Raw genomic sequence first — 23,337 nt, forward strand, 5'->3', positions numbered from 1 at the left:
GTCGTTTTATTCCTGGCTCTCTTGACGCGGGATAATTTTGTCTCGGGCCTTTTACACGCCGGACTGTTTTGACCTGGGCCCTTTTGAGGCGGGGTCGTTTTGACCCGTACTCTTTTGACACAGGGCCCTTTTCTCTCGAGCCCTTTAAACTAAGAATCTTTTGTCGCGGGGTCGTTTTGACTCTGGCCCTTTTTTCGCGGAGAGTTTTGACCCAGGCCTGTTTGACGCGGGATCTTTTTCACTCGGGCTCTTTTGTAGCGGGGCTGTTTAAATCGGTCCCTTTTGAGGCGGGTCCTTTTGACCCAGCCTTTTTTTAAATAGGGCCCTTTTGTTGCGGGACCCTTTGACGCGGAGCCGTTTTGACTCGGGCCCGTTTGAAGCAGGGCCGTTTTGTCACGTATATCTTTTGGTCCAGACTGGTTTTACTCGGGGCTCTTTTACCCGAGCCCTGTTGACTCGCAGACATCTTAACCTACGCTCTTTTAATGCGACGGCGTTTATACTCTGGCACGTTTGACGCAGGAACCTTTTTACTCGAGTCTTTTTGTCACGAAATTCTTTTGACCCAGGACCTTTTGAGTCGGGGTCCTTTTGACCCGGGTTCTTTTGACACAGGGCACTTTTGAACCGGACACTTCTGATGCGGGGTAGATTCGACTCCCGTCTTTTGTCGCGGATACCTTTTGACCCAGTCCCTTTAGACTCGGGTCCGTTTTGACTCGGGCCCTTTTGTTACGCGTTGTTTCGACCCGTGCCCCTTTGACCCGGCTCCTTTGATGCGTGGCTGTATTGACTCGGGCCCTTTTGGCACAGGGCTCCTTTGGCGCAGAGAGCTTATGACCCGGGGCCAGTTTTACTCGGGGCGTTTTGTCGCGGAGGCAGTTACCAGGGCCCTCTTAACCCGGGCTCTTTTAACTCAGAGCCATTTTGACCTGGTCCCATTTGACGCTGGGCCGTTTTAACTCTGGCACTTTTGTTTCGGAGACCTTTTGAGCAGATTTCTTTTGAATGGGGCCCTTTTGTTGCGGGGTCCGTTTTGACACCGGTCCATTTGACGTAGGGTCCTTTTAACAAGGCCCGTTTGATGCGGGTCCGTTTTGCCTTGAGCTCTTATGTCGCGGGTCCTTTTGATCGTTCCTGTTTTGACTCCGGCCTTTCTGTCCTCGCCCTTTCGTCTTGCCCTTCTGACATAGAACCATATATATAACGCAGCAGCTGAAATGCGTGGGGCAGGCGGCGGGTATGAGTAAATCGATTATTAATCGATCCCTGGCGCAGGAAAATTAGTTACGCTACTGATCATATCTCTTTCTTTCTCTTCTCTCTATATCATGTCTGGAGATGAATGTTCTGACTAATAGGCTACAGTGGCGATTTTAAAAAGTAAGACGATATATGCTATCAATTACAAATGTTATGAATTTTAACTTAATATATATATAGCGCAATAAATCGAAAAACTCTATATCGGCCTTTTGTTCCCCCCTCCTCTTGGAAAAATCTTGCTGGTGTTAAGGATTATCATGTTGCTTAGTTACTGTATTATATTGTGCTATACAAACAATAAATACATCTGTGTTTTTTTAAATAAGAAGAGCCTAATTTACATTTATTACGGACCTTGCTTTACGACAGCGAAACATATTCACGTTCAGCGTAATCAGTTTCCATTCTGAAATAAGGACAGTGAGACGAAAGAAATTATTGACGCATACATTTAGGACTTAGAAAAGTGTCCTCCGAACATGTCGTAGTAAATTCCTGAAGAGTGACATGCGCTAGTAGCAATTGTTAGCAGTTATTAACTGAACATAGAAGATAATAAACTGAAAAACTGAAAATACGAATCTTTTCAGAGATGACAGTGTACTGATGCTTTAAATCTGTTCCTTTACTCCTTATACATACGTTATTTCCCTAGTCAAAATAAAAACTCTTCAAAATTATTCACAATTTCTTATGCAACCATCCCTTCCTTGGAGTACTGCGCGGTCACATACCCGTCACGGCGATGTAAAGGCACTTTTGGCGACGAGGATACAAAAAAACGAACGGTGACAATAAAAGTGTTAGAAACATAACATGCGTGATAGTTCAAATACATATATCCAAGATTAACATACAACATTGCATTCAACATGTATATTTTCATAGCTTTCTATTATAAACTGCACATTACATATCCTACTCACAATTACAATTGCGTCCAACTCTAATTGATTGGAAAAAGGAAATATATTTTCCATTTTTAAGCTTATCTGACCAATTGCAGTGCTGCAATACAAGATTCTTCTTCTTGTCTTAGTGTTTGTTAGTTCTTTTGCTACAAGTAATCAATTATACACTTTTTGCAACAAATACAAACAACGCCTCGGGAAGGTTTTTTTTAGCGTTTTTGAAAACTTAGGTCTGATGCACTTATTCCCTTTTTCCAATCAGTGATTCAATTAACATTCAAAAATCATTCTTTTTTCCCAGAATATAAGACCTATAAAACATGTAAAAGCCGTTGAAAGATCGAGTTGAATTATTTTTCACTATCACCATACTTTCTTATTTTCTATCGTTACTCAGAAGTGAAAAAGGAAAAACAGGAAAATGTTTTGCACAAGACAAAGAAGAAGATCATTCCTTAAATCTTGGGTTTTATTAGACATAATTCTTACAAATTAAAACTCGGAAATTAACTAAGAACTTGGAAGTACAGTAACTACAAGAAATGTATTAATAGTTATCGCAAATTCTCATATTAAAATGTCATAGAATAATACATTGTATTTTTTCTTTTTTTTTTTCTTTTTTTTTTTTTTACAGTGTGTTGTATACTGTGAGATTCTGTTTTGCGTCAATTCTTTAATCCTTGATCTTTTCCAGAGCGTACACATATTATGGGATCCTGTTTTACGTCAATTTAATCCTTGATAAGTCTTAATATATTTTTTTTTACATACTAGTTATTTTATGCAAAAAAAAGTGTGTTTATCCCTACAAGTTTGCCTTCATCTGAATTCTCACAAAAAAAAATAAAAAATAAGTAAATAAAGGCTTAATATACAGAGTGTTTCAAAATAACACCGACAACGTTTGGGAGGTGATTCCTGACATCAAGATAAGACAAAAAGTATAGACCAACCTGGTACACAAATGCTTCCTTTCGGAGCTATAGACAGCCGAAAATATGGAGAAACTAATGGGATCTATCCTAGTCGGGTCAAGACTTCACTTAGGAACTACTATGTACGCTATCCAAAAATAAATGTTTCAGAATCCTGCGATACTTCGACAACAAGTTTTATAGAGGTAGTTGGTGAGTACTCCAAATTATAGACCTATGCGCGTAGCCAAACTCAATCCATAAAAATTGTTGCGGAAGTATCGAAGGATTCTGAAACGTGTATTTTTAGATAGCGCACATACTAGTTCCTAAGTGAAGTCATGACCCAACTACGGTAGGTCCCGTAGTATTGGAACTACGGACCTTTAAAGATCTTTTCTTTTTCATGTTTTCGGCAGCCTATAACTCCGAAAGGAAGCATTTGTGCATTCAGGTTGGTCTATAGTTCTTGTGTTGTCTTGGTGTCAAGAATCATCTCCCAAACGTTGTCGGTATTGTTTTGAAACACCCTCTATATAATATTTATATACTGTGGTCTCACGAATTCCGAGCTTCATCCGTTCCGTAATGCTAAAATACAATCAATTCGTTCTATTCACAGAAAGATGGCATTGCATATACTTTTTACGTTTTTAAGTGTTTTTCTGTGATAACTGAAAATAGCAGTATTCTTTTAAAAACAAATCAGTAAAGCTAAATTAAACAAAAGAGCATGACAACTAAAAGAAACATAAAAGTTCAAAAAAAAAACTAGATTTTGTACACAGAACTCAGACAGAGAATGTTTTCGACAAATGCACAAGAACAATCTTCGATTCCCGGCGGGAGCTCATGTGGTTCGGATTCCACGTTAATCAGTAGGTCCACGTCTCATATAGCCTCGCTGCTGAAAGGGACGCTAAACTAAAAAATCAATCAAGCAAGCAAGCACAAGAACAATCCTAGGCGTATGGAATTCTCGGTACAGACGTTGGTATGTCCGTTTCAATCTCGAAATATTGTTTTTAAGCCGAGGGGAAAATAATTGTTCATAAAAATTGTTCGTAAAACGAATTGATAGCAAAACATGTGCTAACTCGTGGGTCTACTGCTTATCAGGCACACCTCTTGTTATTAGATGTAAGCATCCTGGTATTTTTTTTAACCTAATTTAAAAAGTTTGAGCGTAGTATTTGAGTAAAAATAAAAGTTCCCTTCAGTGGAAGGAATCTTGGTGCAAAATTGATACATTAGAATTTGAAGCGGCACACAGCAGTTTTTCTTTTTTGCGTCAGTTCCCCCCCCTCCTCCAAAAAAAGGGTCATAGTTTTTGAACATCTCCATATTCACCTGATTTAGCCCTAATGGTCTCTTCTCTTTACTAAGCTCGAATCTACTCTCAAAGGAAAGCTTTTCAGAATGTTACATCGATTCAAGCGAATGTAACGGCGCTGTTGAACAGCATTCCAGTGAATGACTTTCCTAGGGCGTTCCAGAGCCTGTACAACCAGTCCCATTCAAGCGACCGTGACGGCGGTACTGAACATCATTCCAATGGACAACTTTCCTAAGACGTTCCAGAACCTGTACAACCGATTCCATTCAAATGACCATAACGGCGGTGCTGAACATCATTTTGGTGGATGACTTTCGTAGGGCGTTCCAGAACCTGTACAACCGGTTCCATTCAAATGACCATAACGGCGGTACTGAACATAGGATCGCCAACTGGCCGGTTTTTCACCGGCCTGGCCGGAAATATTGCTGTTATTTTGATTAAAGCCGGTGACCGGTGCAAACTTCTTACCAGCCCATTTATGACCGTTTCTTTCAAACTTGTATCTAGTTTGAAGTATAGACTTAAAAAGTAACTTTCATTCTGTAAATCCAAAGCTATCAACGATTAATATACTGGTATTTTGTTCATCTTTTTACATAATTTTAAAGAGATGACAGGGACTGTATCACGGAAAATTTGGAATTTACTTGTAAGGAATTTTACACATTTATTGAGAGTAAAAAAGAACTTCTTAAAGCAATTTCCTGTAGTTGTATAAGTTTAAAGAATAAATTTCATTTTCCAAATTCAAAATTGTCACGTAATGATTAATTTGTTCTTTTTTTTTTTCGATAATTTTAAAGAGGTGGTGATAAGTACAATAAAATGATCAATGCCGATTTAAGTTTCTTATTTATAGTAGGGATAGCCAATTCCGAAAAGTGAAATTTCCGGAATCTGGATTCCGGAAAATTTTGACCATCCCTAATTTATAGCACTTGTATCTATTAAGCTTATTAGTGAATGTACTAAGGATATGCAAAATACAGGTGCTAATGCACTTTTGTTCACGATAGTATTTTCCTTCCCATGGGGGAGGGGTCCGAACAGAGATACCTCACACTTAAACCTATATCTTAGGGAATATTGGGGGGACGCCGGTTTTTCTATTTTCCATAGTTGACAACCCTACCTGAACATCATTTTAATGGATGACTTTCCTAGGGCGTTCCAAAGCCTTCCTGACTAGTTTCACGAGTGTTGAGTTGATTTTAGTTTAGCGTCCCGTTCAGCAGCGAGGCTATATGAGACGTGGACCTACTGATTAACGTGGAATCCGAACCACATGAGCTCCCACCGAGAGTCGAACCCGGGTCTCCCACGCCGAAGGCGCGTACGCTAACCGCTTAGCTACGAGGGAGTTCAGTTTTACGAGTGTGTGGCGCGAGAAGGGGTGTGCGTAGGAAACTAACGTGGTAATATTTTTTTTTTTTTTTAGCATCATTAACTATATTATTTTGAGGTAGTTCCGGAACTTATTGAACGGATGCGTATTATTTTAAAGCAAACAAGTGCTTAGTTGTCTTTAACCAACCAAACTTCTGTAAGTCTTGACTTGTATAAGTAGCAGGCTTCTCAATAATTATTTCGTAATAATCCTACCAATAGAAAGCAAATATCTCACAAGTAAATGTTCTCACTTAAAATTCGGGGATATAGACATGGTACTTATAGCCCTATTGATAAAGAAGTAAGATTAGTAAAAGTATGAAAATTTGATCGGCAAACATCAAAGGGTATAGAAGTTAGAAGAGTCTAAAGCTAACATTGTAGTCTATGAGAAATGTTATTTATACGTTAGTCTCGAACTTCTACAGCCCCCCCCCCCCTTTGTCGATCTAGTAGCTAACGCATGTGTCTTTGATCCACGTGGTCCCCGGTTAGATTACCGGTGAGAGAGCACAAAAAATATATTTTATAATCATTGATTTTCATTACTCGTCCGTCTCACTTGGGCTAAAGGGCTATGACTCCATTCCTGATCAAACAAGAACTGATCTCGAAAGTAGAAAATTATGTTGAAGATGATTCTGAGAAATGGTTCCTGATCAAACAAGAACTGATCTCGAAAGTAGAAAATTATGTTGAAGATGATTCTGAGAAATGGTTCCTGATCAAACAAGAACTGATCTCGAAAGTAGAAAATTATGTTGAAGTTGATTCTGAGAAATGGTTCCTGATCACACAAGAACTGATCTCGAAAGTAGAAAATTATGTTGAAGTTGATTCTGAGAAATTGTAGAGTTTCCCTTTAAAATAATAATAATAATAATAATAATAATAATAACAATAATAATAATAATAATAATAATAATAATAATAATAATAATAATAATAATAATAATAATAATAATAATAATAATAATAATAAAACAGAGGGATACAGACAGCTTGGTTGGAGTCATTTTATATTAACAAAAGGCTGACGAAATTGACATAGTTGTTAATCAAGAGATCGTCGGTCCCAGTGTTATGACAGCTCTGCTGTGGCGGCAGAGCATAGAAGTAGGAGTTAAGCATGCACTGACAGTAGTTGCAAATTGTGACAATCACTCACTCAACTTGATAGGTATACATGCAGCAAAATAGGACCCATTACTGGAAATATTTTGGAACTTACAAGTCATCTACATCTTCACTTCTTCAACATAGCCCTGGCAACAACTGAGAGCTGCTGTTCCTACTGCTGATGAAGTCGGATCCAAAAACTAAATGGAATGCAAGGGTAGAATCTGTGAAATCTATTATTGAGTATATTATGCAAGTTAAGGTGGATCACCACCCGGAAGTCAGTACATATTTTAGCTCATTCCCTTAACTATTGCGCAATGAAACGTTACATATTACAAATATTGTACTATAAGATAAGAGTATAGTTTCAGCTATAGCACAAGACACTGATTCATTTGGTTGTGTCTTTTGATATCGACAAATTAAAGGTAACAAATAAAAGAAAATATTTGATTCGTTTTACAATAAGCACAAGATGGCACTTGCTGTTAGATCTTACTAGAAGTGCTCGTTTTTGTGAAATATTTATTTGTATATGTAAAGTATGTTAAATCAACAATCTTATTACGAACTGATATATTATTTGACCATTTCTCGTGTTATGTTTCACATTTTATTTAAGTATTAATTTACATTGAAGGAAACAGATTTTGAGACGAATCTTGCGCAGAACGCCATAATGCGTTGTTGCCAAATTTGTACGTTTACTGTAGTAGTCACAATAAGAAGATCCCTGGATTCTAGCGTTACAGTTCGAGAAGCGGAATTGCGGTAAGGGTCGAAAACTAATTTCTCTAGTAAGTATCGAAGCAGAATTTCATCATTACTCCCTTTATTATCTGGCATCAGCAAACGCTCGACACTATCTGGCAACGCCGCACTACTGAAACAGCATTTAGCATAGCAGCGAGAACACCTAGTGATCCACCTTAAGCTCATGACAGATGGTAGAGCCTTTCTATACCAAGTGTGCCTCTGCTGGCGCTGCTGTCGGTGTGTCCTGTACCTCCCTTAAAAGAGAAGGACAAGTTGCTATGGCCGAGATCATATGCGGACAGGGTTGCCATTCCAAATTGTTTCCCGGTCTTTGGTGTACACTGTCTTGTCAGCCATTCTAAGTAGCTAAGACCAAAGGACTGAATGACAAATTGGCAACATAGCCGATGTCATTCACTTCTTCCCCCATAGCAACGGGAAGATTTCCTCCGCAAGAAGGCGGCGGAGGTTGGGCCGAAGTAGGTTTCACATATTTTCCGAGGGACAGTTGAAATAGACAAAATTTAAAAACAGAACAGCGAAACAAGAAATGACACAGGACACTTATACAAAACTTAGTCCAACTACAGATTTCTAACTTTGTTGAAACTTCAATCGACCGAGTTCAAAACAGGCTACAGGATTGTAAGATAAAATTCCGTGATTATAAATACGATTTAAAATGTCTCAAAGATCAGTTTTACGCCGAAAGGAAAACTTTACTCTATGAATCAATGGATGAATAATTTGAGCTCTGTCGAAAATGAGACGGAATTGAAAACATCTAAAGAAAAAGAATATAACACCAAGTGAGATGTTGAAAACTGAGAGATAAACTACCAAACAACAGATGCAATAGAATGATGCAGCGGTTTACCGTATTCGTATGGAAAGTGGATGAAAGATCACTTCGTTACGAGACTCTGATTCAATTTAGGGATTCTTCTGGACATTAATACACTGTATTATAGTGCTGACACTAACGACGACGAAAACAAATGCAGAAACTTCGACGAACTCTAGAGTAGTAGTGATATTGATTCATAGGAGTTACATTAAAAAAAAAAAAAAAAAAAAAAAAAAAAAGAGTCTGTAGAATGTTAATTGAAATTCGCGCAGAAAAATCGCCAGCCAATAGTACCAATTCTTGTTTTCTTCATTCTTTCGCCTAATATATGAAACCATCCATTGTGAGCCCTACCATAAACTCAGCTTACTATTTGCCCGAATGCGTCATATCTACTCATGAGGTTGATAACTGTGAAAGATTATTCGGCAAACGAAACCAATTATTCAGGACTTAGAAGCATCCATTGGTCAAGACAGATTGCATGATCTTGCTCTTCTAAGTATTGAAAGAGAAGCTGTAGGAAATAACTTTGGATTTTAGTCAAGTTTGTTGATGTTAATGTTTACCAAACATTATTAGGGTAATCAAATCTAGGAGGCTCAGGTGAGCAGGTTATATAGCTAAAATGGAAGAAGGTAGGAACGCTGTCGAATTTTTAACTGGAAGTCCAATCGGAAATCGACCATTAGGAAGTCCTGGGCGCAGATGGGAGGACAATATTAAGATGGGTCTCACCGAAATAGGAATACAAATTAGAAACTAAGTTCAATTGGCTAATTTGTGAATGCGACATTGAACCTCCAGGTTCGATAGGCCATATGGTTAGATAGTTTAGTTAGTTTATTGATGTTAATGTAAGAAAAACAGCATTGAAACTTGTGCATGAAAAATATTTGACTCAAAAATGAAACGATTTCAAAAATTCTCAATCTTGCAAAACGACTGCGGTATACTAAATAACATTTTGCATAATTAATTTCCATTTCCCCACAGCCAAGTCACGATCACGTTTAACGAAGAAGTAGGAAGGAGAAACTAGATTTTCTATGATGGAAACATAGTGGTGGGAATAAGGATGGGAAGGTAAGAGCACAATTTCTTCTCTTGCCCCATACGCTATTAACGTTACGTACGTCACTGCACTAAACAGAAAAGGCAATATTCAGAGAGGTTGTTAGTTGTGATTAGCGTCATATTAAGGATTTGCATATCGCATGGTTGTAAGTTTGTATTTAGTAACACATTAGTGAAGTTATTGACGACCTAGAATGCAAGAGATCACCCACCACTCTTCCGCAAGGTTATTCGAACACGATATGTGGAAACAAGTTTATTTGTACCCAGGGCCGGCCCTAGGGAACTTTCCGCTACATGGAATTGAATCATTTGCCGCCCCCTTTTCTCCAGAAACAACAAATCTTAAATTTATACTACCCCATCGTGAACAACGAAGGAGAAGGAAAGTGCACGTGAACTCAGAAAGGCCTACACACTACAAATACAGTCTCATTATGACTGCTTGTTTCTTTCAATGTTAATCAGTTGTGTTAGTGAAAGATAAAGCAAACACACTTACAAAGAAAAGATAGTAATCTTTTTAATGGAATTCAATATCAAGCTTCAATCTCAATATATCAGTTTGCAATTCCAGTGCAACTAGCTCTTTTATCTTTATTTCTTGATTTTCCTTCTGCATCACTTAATTTTTTTTTAATACTTGTCTCCACCTTCAAAGATAAGGAACTTGTTAGTGACAAAGATAAAACTAGTTTTCGTATCAAAACTGTGATAAACTAACTAAATGGAACAGGTGTTCACTACTGTTCGAGAATTAAGTTCTTCTATTTGACAACAATCAAGCAATTCATGCTGGGATTTGTTTGACCACTTGCTTTAGCGCTGTCCATGTGACTTTAAACTAATGCGACCTAAACATGATTTATGAATATACTATTCAAATAGAAGGTCGGCTTAGGAATTTTAAATATAGTTATGGCAGATTTTACCGCCCCTCGAAACATGCCGCATCGTGCAAATGAACGTGTTGGACATATGGTAGAGCCGGCCCTATTTGTACCTCTGTTAATTGTACCACAAAAGGGTGTCATTTCATATTGGCTTATTTCTAATATAAGAATAAAATAAATTAAATATGATTGCATTTTAAATAAGTTAACTTAATAAATAGTAAGTTAAGTTAACGAATAAGAAGTAAATTAAAATTACGATTAAAAAACGAAGAGAGAAATTTATTGAATGATTTGTTGTTAAAATAATTTCGACAAGAGATATTTTTAATTCGACTTCTATAGTTATAATTTTTAGTATTAAATACTAAATACTACCTCCTTATTGTTTTACTGTTCATAATTGTCTTTTATAATTTAACGTTATTGCCTAGTTTAATTTCCACTGACATAATCTAATGATTCTTTCTTCAGTGTTCTCTTTCAGCTCGTTTTATCCTTGTCTTTGGGCTTACGGTCTTGTCTTTATGCGAGTGGTCCCATGTTCGATCCCCGGTTGGTGCACTCAGTCGAAAAAGTGTAAAAGTATTTTCAGGGTAGAAATCATGAGTGAGGTTTTCCTGAGTTTTCCTTGTTCACACCAGGCAAATGTCAGGATGGTACGTAACATGTGGGTCTCAGGCTGCTTCCTTCCTTCTCTTTCCTAGGATAGTATGATGGCCTAGGGACGTCATCCCTCATACATGACGGGCTAACGTGACCATAGATGCCGAAAGCCCAGAAATCTAATTCCTAATCCTATTGAAGGAGTAACATGGCCATAGATGCCGAATGCACAGAAATCTAATTCTGTATTTTTAATCCTAGTGACGGGCTAACGACCATAGATGCCGAAAGCCAAGAAATCTAATTCCTTATTCTAATCCTAGTGACGGGCTAACATGGGCATAGATGCCAAAAATCCAGAAATCTAATTTCTAATTCTAATCCTAATCCTCCTAGTGTTTGACAATCCTGCGAATCACCAAAGTGTTTCCGAAGTCGGAAACTATAATCACGCATTAGCGAAGAAATTATTTGAACGATGCTAATCACACGTGAAACCGACTCTGAATACGTCCCATACTGTTGAATTGTGTACTCCAGTTAATTGTTATAAAGCAGACAATTAATAAAGAACAATAGCTAATCGATCTGTGTGGAAATGCAAGGTGTATTAGAATCAAAATCAAGATCCTGATTTTGTTCGTCGTTTCAACCTATACACATTTTACATGTCCAGTATGAACGCATAGTTATAACGGAATAACCTAACCAACTAACCACTGGCGTGACAGCTCTTATGGGCCTGATCCACTCTAACTCCATCTGTTAGAGACCGGCTGAACTATGTTTAGCCTTATGAAAACCACGTGGTAAGCGCGCTGCGTCACCCTGTCTCTATCAGACGTATTAGGAAATTTCTAGACCTAGTTATATGCGAATAGTAACTGAATATTATAGTAAATAATAGTAAATAAATACTTGCGAGTAGGGAACGTGCTGGCATACTTGCACTTGCCTTTGACATTGCAACTCCTGTTATTGTAAGTCACCGACTGCCACTGCTATGCATGCCATCCATTCGTCCATTGCTCATTAGGTATTGGAGCAAAGATAGGAAGAAATAAAGAGAATTTTTAAAGGCTTGTTTACCGATATATATGCTTTGCCATCCGTCTGAGACAAAAAAAAAAAATAAAAATGTCAAGAATTAATTCATGGAACATTATCAATTTTGGTCAGGATATAAAAGATCTAAAGTTAGGAGTCAAGTTTAGGATATTTTGGATTTAGGATTTTAGATTTCTGGGCTTTCGGTATCTAAGACAGGGTGCAAAATTTCCGGTCGCCATTGTCGACTAGAAATTTAGAGCTGGCGACTAGTGTTCAGTAGAAATGGTTTCTGCCTAAACTCACAGAACTGCTCAGTCTCTGTTCCGCACGAAAATAATTGTTACTGAGGGAAAACGGAATGAAACGTCTTTACAACGTGCATGGAAAATGAAGTCTTCACAAGGTTGTAATTCACCCCTCCTTTATCACCCACCCTCCTTTTTTTTTAGTTTTACCTCTCATTCATTACTGCTTCATGTGCGAGAGACTTCAATAGTCTCAACAGAGACAGTAAGACTGCCTACAGGTATTCACTGAAGACTGACACACTGGATAATTTGCTGACAATTTCCATCAATGGCTCTTAACTTAAGGGCTTGATCCGAAAACTGCAATCGACAACCGGTACTTCAGTGCAGAGAGAGAGATCATTACACAAACGTAAAATCTTAAGGTAATTTTTTCACGTGTATATGAATTGACCAATTCAAAATTGATTATCCTGAATCTAATTGTTTGGTTTTGAAATTTTATGCCCTGATGTAATCTCTTCCTTTGTCAAACCAAAGGCTGTGGGAGGCTGTGGGGGGCTCTCATAATTTGTACATAAGAGATAGTGGCGACCATCATTTTCCGATTGGAGAGTGCGTCTGACTCCGAAATTTTGGTGCCCTGATCTAAGGCCATATTAGCCCGTCATGTATGAGGCGATCACACTATCCGAGGAAAGGGAAGGAAGAAAGAATTTGGGAAGGAAGGAAGCGGCTTGGGACCTATATGTTAGGTACCATCCCGACATTTGCCTGGTGTGAATGAGGAAAACCCAGGAAAACCTCATTCAGGGTGGCTGGCCTGAAAAAGCGTTTTACACTTTTTCCACCGAGTGCCCATACCGGAAATCGAAACGCGGGACCGCTGGCACCGAAGGCGAGAGCGTTAGAGGAGTCAAGTTTGTTCGTGGAGATGATCCACCCACAAGAAACAATAGAACTCTCTCATTTCCGGTGTTAACGTTGATTACAATAGACCAAAAACGGTAATAGATAGCGAGAAGCAGTTTCCTACAATCGATTAAGCGTCCCGAAAACACATTTCCCGTCCATCTCCTTAACTGTCTACTAAAACCGGAAGTAATAGAAATCCAGTACAACTTCCGGTTTCAATATTGATCTATAAATAGCAAAATCGATCAGAGATACCGAGAAGCTGTTTTTCGGAGTCAATTTAGATTTCTCAGAGTAAGTATTATCTTAGTTCATAACCTTCTATTCACACCGGAAGTGGCGGAAATCAACAATTCCAATTTTTACCTTGATTACTGTAGAGCAAAAACGGTCACTGATAGCTACAACTGACTTTCTGCAATCAAATAACCCTTCTAAGACTATATTTCAATTTCACTCTAATTTCTGTACTAAAACCGGAAGTGATATTAATCTATTGCCATTTCAGGTATCAATATTAATTGACAAAATATCACGCCATACAAACCAAACCCCTCTACGTGAGGTACACGTGATACTGCTGCTTCTGTAAAATAGATTCAGCGACCGAAACTAGTTCCCATATCAACCTTTACGGTCCACTAAACCGGAAATGGAAGTAATCCATCGTTTCCGGCTTGAGTACTGATTGGCAAAGAGCAAAAATGGCAATGAATAGCTAGAAGTGACTTTTTAAAAGTAGATTTTAGCATTGCAAGAGTATATAATTGCAAAATACTATCCGGTTGCCAAAAGGTTGGAACAGATTCAGACTTGAAAGCGAATCTTGAAATGAAAAGATTGTCAAAATACAATACTAAGATGTTTTGCTTATTTTATGATTATGCACATAGATACGCGAGGCAACAGAGTACTTACGCAATAGTTCAAAAGTGAAAAAAAAAAAAAAGGGAAAAATAACTTCGCAGCTCTTTAAGTCATCAGAAACAGCGTTGTCATTTACTGTATCATAATGCCTCAGCAATAAGTAAGTATATCGTAGTTGTTATCACATTTCGTTGGGTTTCAGTTACTCAGCAAATTCAGATTATAATGAAGAAAATAAAAGTTCTATTCACTTGCAAACAAGGTCGTAACGTTAGCGACATAACAAACTTTGTTTTATTACAACATGGAAGCCATAACGAGCGATTTTCTTAAAAATATTTTATCCGAAGAGGATTCTAACATCGAAATCCTGGGTTTCAATATCACTAATGCTGTAGGGGAAGGTAACAACTTCATGTCCTTCGTTTTTCGAGTGCAAGTGGAAGCAAGATCTAACAACACCAACCTGAAGAAAAATCTTATCATAAAACTACAGCCGAACAACCAGTTTCGACGAGAGAGATTCCACACAGAAGAGGCCTTCAGGAATGAGTTACAGATCTACAACAAAGTTCTTCCAGCATTTAGGAAGTTTGCTGCTTCGAAAGGGTTCCCAGATATCCCGCATGGGTTTCCCAGTTGCTTTCGTGGACCTACAAATACTAGTGAGTTCGTTGCACTGGAAGATTTGGGTGTCTTAGGATTCAAGATGGCGGATAAACGGAAAGGACTTGACTTCAAGCATTGTGCAGTAGTGTTGAGTGAGTTAGGAGAGTTTCACGGTTGTTCGCTGGCAATGAAATATGAACAACCAGAAACTTTCTTTAATATTTGTGAAAATGTGAGTGAAGTTGTGTTTAAGCCTGAACGTGACTCGAAGAACCGTACCGCGGTCGAAAAGGCTGTTAATGCTTATAAATCCATTTGTCATAACGCTTCTACAGCGAATATTGAAAAGATAGCGGAATTAAATGAAGGTGAAGGACCGTTTCTTAAAATATGTGATATTATTAAACCTGAAGAACCTTTGTCGGTGATAAATCACGGAGATTGTTGGACTAATAACATGTTGTTTTTGTACGACGAAAACAATGACCCAATAAAAGTGAAGTTTGTAGATTTGCAACTTAGCCGATATGGATCGTTCGCTTTGGATCTACATTATTTCTTGTTCAACAGCACAACGCATGAGTTGAGACAAAAATATCTTTATGACCTTCTGTTGATCTATTACCAAAGCTTGTCAAAAGTTGTGCAGATTCTTGTCCCGGAACGTGAACCAATTACATTTACCGAGATAATACTAGAATTCAATAAATATAGAATATTCGGGCTTCTTATATCGATGATGACGTTACCAGTGATTTTAGCTAATGTTGATAAACTCCCAGATTTGGAGGCGTTGAAAAAGGAAGAGGGAATAATGGTTGATGTACTCAAGAAGTTTGATGCAGCCATGTCATCACTTTATGTGGAAAGAATTGTGGATATCTTGAATGAGTGTTTCTCTGCTGGTGTTTTGTAAAAAGTGTTGCTCAATTTACAGTTATTTAAATGCAACTTTCAGCATACAGTTATTTTAATGGAACTTACAGTTATTTAAATGAAACTTTCAATATACAGTTATTTAAAAGGAACTTTCAATATTCAGTAATTTAAATGAAGCTTTCAATATCCAGTTATTTAAATGAAACTTTCAATATACACTTATTTAAATGAAACTTCCAGCATACAGTTATTTAAATGAAACTTTCAATATACAGTTATTTAAACGAAACTTCCAGCATACAGTTATTTAAATGAAACTTTCAATATACAGCTATTTAAATGAAACTTCCAGCATACAGTAATTTAAATGAGGCTTTCAATACCCAGTTATTTAAATGGAACTTTCAATATACACTTATTTAAATGAAACTTCCAGCATACAATTATTTAATTGAAACTTTCAACATACAGTTATTTAAATGAAACTTTCAATATACAGCTATTTAAATGAAACTTCCAGCATACAGTTATTTAAATGAAACTTTCAACATACAGTTATTTAAATGAAACTTTCAATATACAGCTATTTAAATGAAACTTCCAGCATACAGTAATTTAAATGAAACTTTCAATATTCAGTTATTTAAATGAAACTTTCAATATAAAGTTATTTAAATGAAACCTTAAATATACAGTTATTTAAATGAAACTTTCAACATACAGTTATTTAAAATGAAACTTGAGTTCGCGTTTATTTAATATTATACTGTGATTCTACGGAACTACATTTGAAAACGGCACTTCCTTATTATTGTACTGAGAAACACACACTGTCCAGCGATAGTATAAAACCATTTGAATGTAGTATTGTGTAGACTCGAACAAATAATGAAGATACAAATGAAAAGTACTGTCTGGCCTTTTTCAAATGGATAGAATTTATCTGTTTGTTTGTCGTAAGTTTAATGTCCCTTCCTAGTACCGATACCATGGAAGAGAAAGAAACAGTTTATGGTGAAATCCGAAATACTGTTATACGTTTAATGCTTTCCGTAACAACGTGTACGGTAGACGCTACTAAATCAGTGGGTATTACTCAAATTGGTGAGGTAATGTTGTGTAAACATGAACAAGAAGTAAAAGGTCATTATGATTATATTCGCAGCTTTTTGCTTCATGTCGCAAAGTAAAAACAATAAGTTGTTCATAAAACAGCGTTTTTATTTGAAGCGGTCTGCATTACATGCGATAGTCGTTCCCCCTTTGCACACTGGGCTGAAATCCCAAGAAGCTGGTCAAAAGTTTAAAAAAATATATCGATTTGAGGATTTATGCACGTGTTTCCCAATAGATGTCAAAAATACCAATTTTTAACAATTATAATTGTTATAATTATAATTATAATTATTAGTAATTTGAAACTATAGAAACAAGAAATATATGTTATTTTGTTATATTGCAGTGTACTTCATAAAAAATTTGAATGTTAAAATTTTGACTTTATAATCGTTATCACCGACCTAAAAATACGATGAAACTGGCTTTAAGCCTATTTGGGGAATTTTTAAAAAGCTTGTCCGCCATAGTGGATCAGCCATTTTGAATTTTTGGTTTTTAACCTGATAACTGTTATCAGCGACCTCGAATATCTGTGTATTCATAATATAATGCAAATTGAACAACGTTTGCATATTTTGATCAGCTTTCTGGGATTTAAGCCTACTGTGATTTGTGTCGAACTGTCAACTGTTTTATAAAAATAACATAAAATATTCTCTTAAAGCCATTTCAGGCTTTCTATAGCAGGACCAACAAGAGATGGTCTCTGTAGTCTCTTATCACATACGGAGAGAAAATGCAGCCCATACTTTGGTGCTAGTGTTACCAACCACGGTCACTCTGTGTTACACCCATTAACTAAATTGCTATTATATGTGGTATTATATATAGAAAAGCCTTGATATGTGAGTAGTAGCAACACTGTCAAAGACCTTCTCTTGCTGGATTCTCTATAGCTTAGCGGAAGAAAAAAAATATATCGATGTTAACTTTACTAGTGATTTCAGCTAATGTTCATAAACTTCCAGATTTGGAGACATTAAAAAAAAAAAAGAGGAGGCTAGTTGATGTACAGAAGAAGTTTGAATCAACTGTGTCGTTTCTTTATGAAGTAAGAATGGTGAATATGTTGAACGAGTGTTTCTTTGGTGTATTTTATAACAAAAGCTGTTCAATGCAGTTTGCGTAAATTAATCATCCTTTGTTTGTTTACCAAACTGTTAGTACCGTGTACCTTCCAAGAAAGACTAATTTTCTCTAATTTTGGCTTTTCATCCGTGACATTAAATTCCAACTATGATTTTAAATAATTATAATACGAGGGTGATTCAGAAATTAATGCCTCCAACCTTCATTTGTGTTTAACAGATAGCACCGATATAGCTTGCAATGTCAATTACAGATGGTAGCATCATTTTTCAGCACAGTCCCCATTACAGGCAACACACTTGCACCAACGCGAAACAAGGTTTTGCATGCCGTCAGCGAAGAATTGTGGTGGCTGCTGGCGGCACAGTTGCCGAACTGCTGCTTGTACTTCCGCATCACAACTGTACTGTTGGCCCTTAAGAGTCTTCATCCCGGCGAAATTAAAATACCGCTAATTTTACAGTAATTATGAGATATCTTCAAATAGATAAAAGATAATCGAAATGTGGAACAAGAGCGCCGTAGACAATATTATTTTACATAAGAAACCGTTATCACGACTCACTTATCTGCTTTTGATTTCGAGCCATTTTGAAAATCGGCATTTATTTTCGCGTTTCTAAACAGCTGAAAACGGAAAGCCACTAGGTGACTTGTGATAACGGTACCTCACGCAAAATAATATTGTCTAGGGCGCTCTTGTTCCATATTTCAATTATCTTTTATCTATTTGAAGATATCACATAATTACTGTAAAATTAGCGGTATTTTAATTTCGCCGGGATGAAGACTCTTAAGGTAATCCAGGGCACAAGATCCGGACCATAGGCAGGATGAGGCAGAATGTCAGCAACATTTTGCCAGCAGATGAGACAATTCTGAATTTTCGGCGGAGTAGAGGACGTGTGGCGGTATTCCATCGACCGACGCTTCGTTTTCGGATCGTAATGACGTATCCACGACTCGTCGCCGGCGATGAATGTTCCTGGGCGCATAACCTTCCACAGTCAGAATTTAAACAACAGCCCGTTGCTTCAACCGGACATCACCCCTGGATGTCATGTATTGCTTCATCACTCTGGGACAAGAAGAGATAGGAAGGTGAAGCAAGTTACATTCTATAGCTTAAACATCAGTGCATTAGTACTATTGACCAAGTAGTTGGTTTGGAGGCTTTACTTTCTGAATCACCCCCGTAATTTCTCATTTTTTTTTTCGTGTTTATACAATACTGCTCTACTAACATTAAAATTGTTAAGGCAGCACCTTCTATAGTCTGTTGCTCGTAATTTCATTCCTGTTTTCTTCTTCGTTCTTTTAAATTTAAGGTTTTTCTCAGCACCGAGGCTACGTGAGACGAGAACGTACAGTTTAAGGTGAAATTCAGCGTCAAGCATTCAAATTTCAATTTGTGACGATCGGCTCGGGGAGCACAAAATTACCTCGTTTCAATCTGTATCCTATAAGCTTTCCAACGAGGTTATGACCTGTGACGATTAGGGGCGTGACTCTCTGTGAATCTCTGTGACGATTAGTGGTGTCAGGATAGCCCAAAATATTTCGAAAAATATATATTTACAGGGTGATTCTCCTAGGAAGCACGTTTCGAATTTTTTTCTCACTTGCTACTGGAACTTTCGCCCTTCATTATTTATACGATTGTACCCAATGTCTAGCGTACACGTGAAAATATTTTATCAACGTACTACAAATAACAATGCTGTCATAGTCCGACAAACTTTGAAAAAATGTAACTTTAATTTTTTTTTGAATTCCTTTTTCTTTTTCTTTTACGGGTTGGGCACGGGGCCACAAAGGTTACTTCATTGAAATCTGTCTTCCTTAAACTTTCCAATTAGGTATGGCTCATATCTCTATGCTAATTAGGGGCGTCACGGTAAACCGAAATATTTCGAAAAATATGTACAGAGTGGTTCTCGTAGGAAACACGTTCTGATTTTTTTCTCACTTGGTATCGAACTTCCGCCCTTCACTTTTTTACATGATTGTACCCAATGTCTGGCGTACACGTGAAAATATTTTTTTCCTGCATACAAGTAACAGTGTTGCCAGATTTTCACAAATATCGAAAAACAAATAATATACCGTTTTTTTTAAAAAAATAATCTTCTTCTTCTTCTACGAGTTTGGCGCGAGGGACACAAGGGTAGCTCGTGAGAGTCTGTGTTCCAAAACCTTTACAGCGAGGTATAGTTGATGTCCCTGTGACAATTAGAAAAGGTACTAAAGCCGCAAACCTAAAGGTCTACAATTTTCTTGAATTCCCTATATGGTCTGTAAAGGTTAGGTGGGGGTCTGAGTCCGTATCTGAGTTTGCTCGTAAAAGGAGAATTCTTTCCCATATGCATAAATTTTACTCGGACAAAAAAAAATCTGTTCACATTATGGAGGTATCAGCTGAGATAAGTTTCACTGCATATGGTTGTAGTCTTAACCATTCTGATGTAATTATTTTCAGTATCATCTGACAAGTTTGCAAAATATAAACCTTAATTGCTTCAGAGAGGGATGATTTTGCAGTTTTACGAATGGCATGATTGTTCATGGAAGCATATATGTTGCACAACAGTATTGTTATCACACTTTAAACGTAAAACAAATCTTCAAATCTTTTATTGCCTATTACACGTCTTTCCAAACATATTTGCTTACTGTTTTCGCAACTGAACTCTGAATTACTATAACAACAACGTTTTTACTACCTTAATTTGAACTGTGCACCTCTTGACATCTGTATTCACAGAAATATTTTAGTAGCAGTGTAATCAAAATCACGAAGACGCTATGGAAGTTATAACGAAAGATTTTGTGCAAGGCATCGTGTCTCAACACAATCAGAACGTCCAAGTCCTACGCTTCAAGATAAACGACGCTGTCGACCAGGGCAATAACTTCATGTCCTTTGTTTATCAAGTAGAAGTGGAAACAGCTTCGAGGCCGGACAACAACATCGAGAAAAGACACTTGTTTATCAAGTTGCAACCAAACAACCCAATCCGAAGAGAAAGATCTAATACGGAAGAGGTGTTCAAGAATGAGTTTCAAGTGTACAACAAAGTGCTTCCTGAATTCAGAAGGTTATGTTCTTCAAAGGGATACCCAAATATTCTTCGTGGTTTTCCACTGTCCTTGCAAAAACCAACTGATACAAGTCAGTTTATTGTGCTTGAAGATTTGGGAATTTTAGGATTCAAAATGGCTGACAAACGAAAAGGGCTTGATTTAAAACATTGTCAACTGGTGATGCGTGAATTAGGAGAGTTCCATGGTTGTTCGTTGGCAATGAAGTATGAACAACCAGAAGTCTTCTCTAATCTTCGGAATAGTGTATGTGAAGTGTGGTTGAAACCTGAACGTGATTCCAGAAGTGTTAAAATGCTGGATAGTGCATTGCAAGCTTTTCAATCGCGTTATGATAACCCATCCACAGTGAAGAGAATTGAAAAACTGAGAGACGGGTTCTACCATAAAATGTGTGATGTTATCAAACCTGAAGAGCCTTTGTCGGTAATTACTCATGGAGACTGCTCCACGAATAACTTACTTTTCTTGTATGATGAACATAAAATTCCAATTCAAGTGAAGCTGCTAGATTTGCAAGCCGCTAGATATGGGTCTTTTGCGTTAGACTTGAATTATTTCTTTTACACAAGCACAACGCACAAACTCCGGCGTAAATATCTTTATGATCTTCTCAATATTTATTACGAAAACTTGTCCAGGGTTTTAAGTGCCCTTGCACCTGGGCATCATGATATCACGTTGAGTACAGTGATACAAGAATTCCACAATTATAGAATATTTGGACTTCTCATGTCCATTGTAATTTTACCCGTTTTGTTAGCAGAAACTGACAAATTGCCAGATTTGGAAGCAATAACAAACAAAGATCTTGCTGGAGGAATAATGGAGAAAATTAGTAAAGCTATTTCTTCTGATTATGAGGAGAGGATAGTCGATATTCTGAACGAATGTTTATCCAACGGTGTTATATAAAATAGTACTTGTTAATCATATTTACTTCTTTCAATCTTTCAGTGTGAAAATCAGTTTCATTTTATCAAAATTATACTGATGTGATGCAACGAGCGACAAGGAGTAAAGAGCGCCAAAAAAAACCGTCATTAATTCTTTATTTGTAAAACCACGAGTTGGCGCAGCGAAACACGGATGGATTGGATCATGTGACGCAGTTGTCCTTGCTTTGTTTGACAGCAGAGATTGTTCTTTACAGGAGCTGATATGTACACTCGTGTCCAAAATGATTGTCGCACATCTATAACTGTCTTCTTGTAAGAATATAATTTGGTAATAATTTTGCAGGGTTCTTTTAACACTGATACTATGTGTATAATCGAGAAATGTATATTTGTGATAAATTCCATAGGAAAAGAATTATAAATACGGAAATTAGAATGAGTAAAACAAAATGTTGCTAAATGGACAAGAAAGTTTTATTTTTGTGTTTATCTCATTTGTAACGGGACATCATATTCGATAGTGTTATAGTGTAAGTGTATACATGAAAAGTGGATATATTAGTATTGAATATTATGTGAAGTGTGATATCTTCAAAATATGGGGCCGCGGTGGCTCAGTGGTAGAGCGTTCACCTCTGGTGCTTCGATCCCAGCCCCCGCCAAGTGAGCCTTGTAGTGGACAAACACCGTGTGCGTGGGTTCTCCCGTTTCCTCCTACTTTCTTCATTCCACCATTTCATTCATTACTCATCATCACCGTCTCCTTTGCATAACCGTGGGACGTAAAACTCAAAGATTTCATTTCATTTTTCTTCAAAATATGTGTAAGAAGCTTGTTATCCAAGAAGAGGTGTTTCTCAAACATAATCATTATATACTTAACATTTTCGAATCGATTTTTGATTTCTACTCTTAAAAAAAAAAAAAAAAAAAAAAAAACTGTTCAAGGCATGAGTTACCATATTTAGTGCTACGTCATCTGTAAATTGCCCAAAGTTTACACTCTTAATCTATAAATATTTAAAGAAAGGCATTACAACTCTGTTGAGTTTGTTACTGAATTAAGTTGAAGTAACAGTTAATAGGGGTTAACTTTAGTGGTGCCCCTTTAGTGCTCCATTTTTACTAAAAATTTGGGAAATTTACAGAAAAAGGGGAGTAAGAAATGGTGGGTCTTTAGGTATGTAAGCTTGGCAATAAAGTTATGTTAAATACGAGAAATTATATCTAAAAGTTGATACTATTTGCAAGACGCGGATGGTTTCGAAACTTCAGAAGCATGGTAGTCGTGCTTTAGAAGGTAACGTAACCTAACCAAACCTTTTCTAACCTATGTCACAATTACGTAAATATAAGGTTCCCAATTCGATAAAACTAGTTTTAACAACCACCAAAACTTATTTCGATAAAGAAATTAAACTATTTTTGTTCCTTTGA

General features: G+C 37.1%; 4 protein-coding genes across 5 annotated transcripts in view; 3 read left to right on the plus strand and 1 right to left on the minus strand.

Annotated features, from left to right (window-relative positions):
- LOC145664748 (uncharacterized) overlaps positions 1-23,337 on the minus strand; it is a 578,976-nt gene that overhangs the window by 469,158 nt on the left and 86,481 nt on the right. The gene's annotated exons all lie outside the window — the stretch shown is intronic.
- The window catches only part of LOC145664759 (uncharacterized), a 143,438-nt gene that overhangs the window by 54,526 nt on the left and 65,575 nt on the right, over positions 1-23,337 (plus strand). The window lies entirely within an intron of this gene.
- Positions 14,353-16,221, plus strand: LOC145664732 (uncharacterized). Its single transcript, XM_081731624.1, has 2 exons — positions 14,353-15,743; positions 15,933-16,221. Exon 1 carries the CDS (start codon positions 14,508-14,510, stop codon positions 15,726-15,728), a length of 1,221 nt encoding a protein of 406 aa, XP_081587750.1. The 5' UTR covers positions 14,353-14,507; the 3' UTR covers positions 15,729-15,743; positions 15,933-16,221.
- LOC145668339 (uncharacterized) lies at positions 20,529-22,886 on the plus strand. The gene has a single exon (XM_081736099.1). The coding sequence runs from the start codon at positions 20,705-20,707 to the stop codon at positions 21,914-21,916; it is 1,212 nt and encodes a 403-aa protein (XP_081592225.1). The 5' UTR covers positions 20,529-20,704; the 3' UTR covers positions 21,917-22,886.

The sequence above is a fragment of the Thermobia domestica genome, chromosome 1 (assembly GCF_964235325.1).
Source record: "Thermobia domestica chromosome 1, izTheDome1.hap1.1, whole genome shotgun sequence".
Taxonomy (NCBI): domain Eukaryota; kingdom Metazoa; phylum Arthropoda; class Insecta; order Zygentoma; family Lepismatidae; genus Thermobia; species Thermobia domestica.

Bases quoted from the DNA above. Each gene is read 5' to 3' on its own strand.
- LOC145664732 (XM_081731624.1), top strand. From the start codon at position 14,508: ATGGAAGCCATAACGAGCGATTTTCTTAAAAATATTTTATCCGAAGAG.
- LOC145668339 (XM_081736099.1), top strand. From the start codon at position 20,705: ATGGAAGTTATAACGAAAGATTTTGTGCAAGGCATCGTGTCTCAACAC.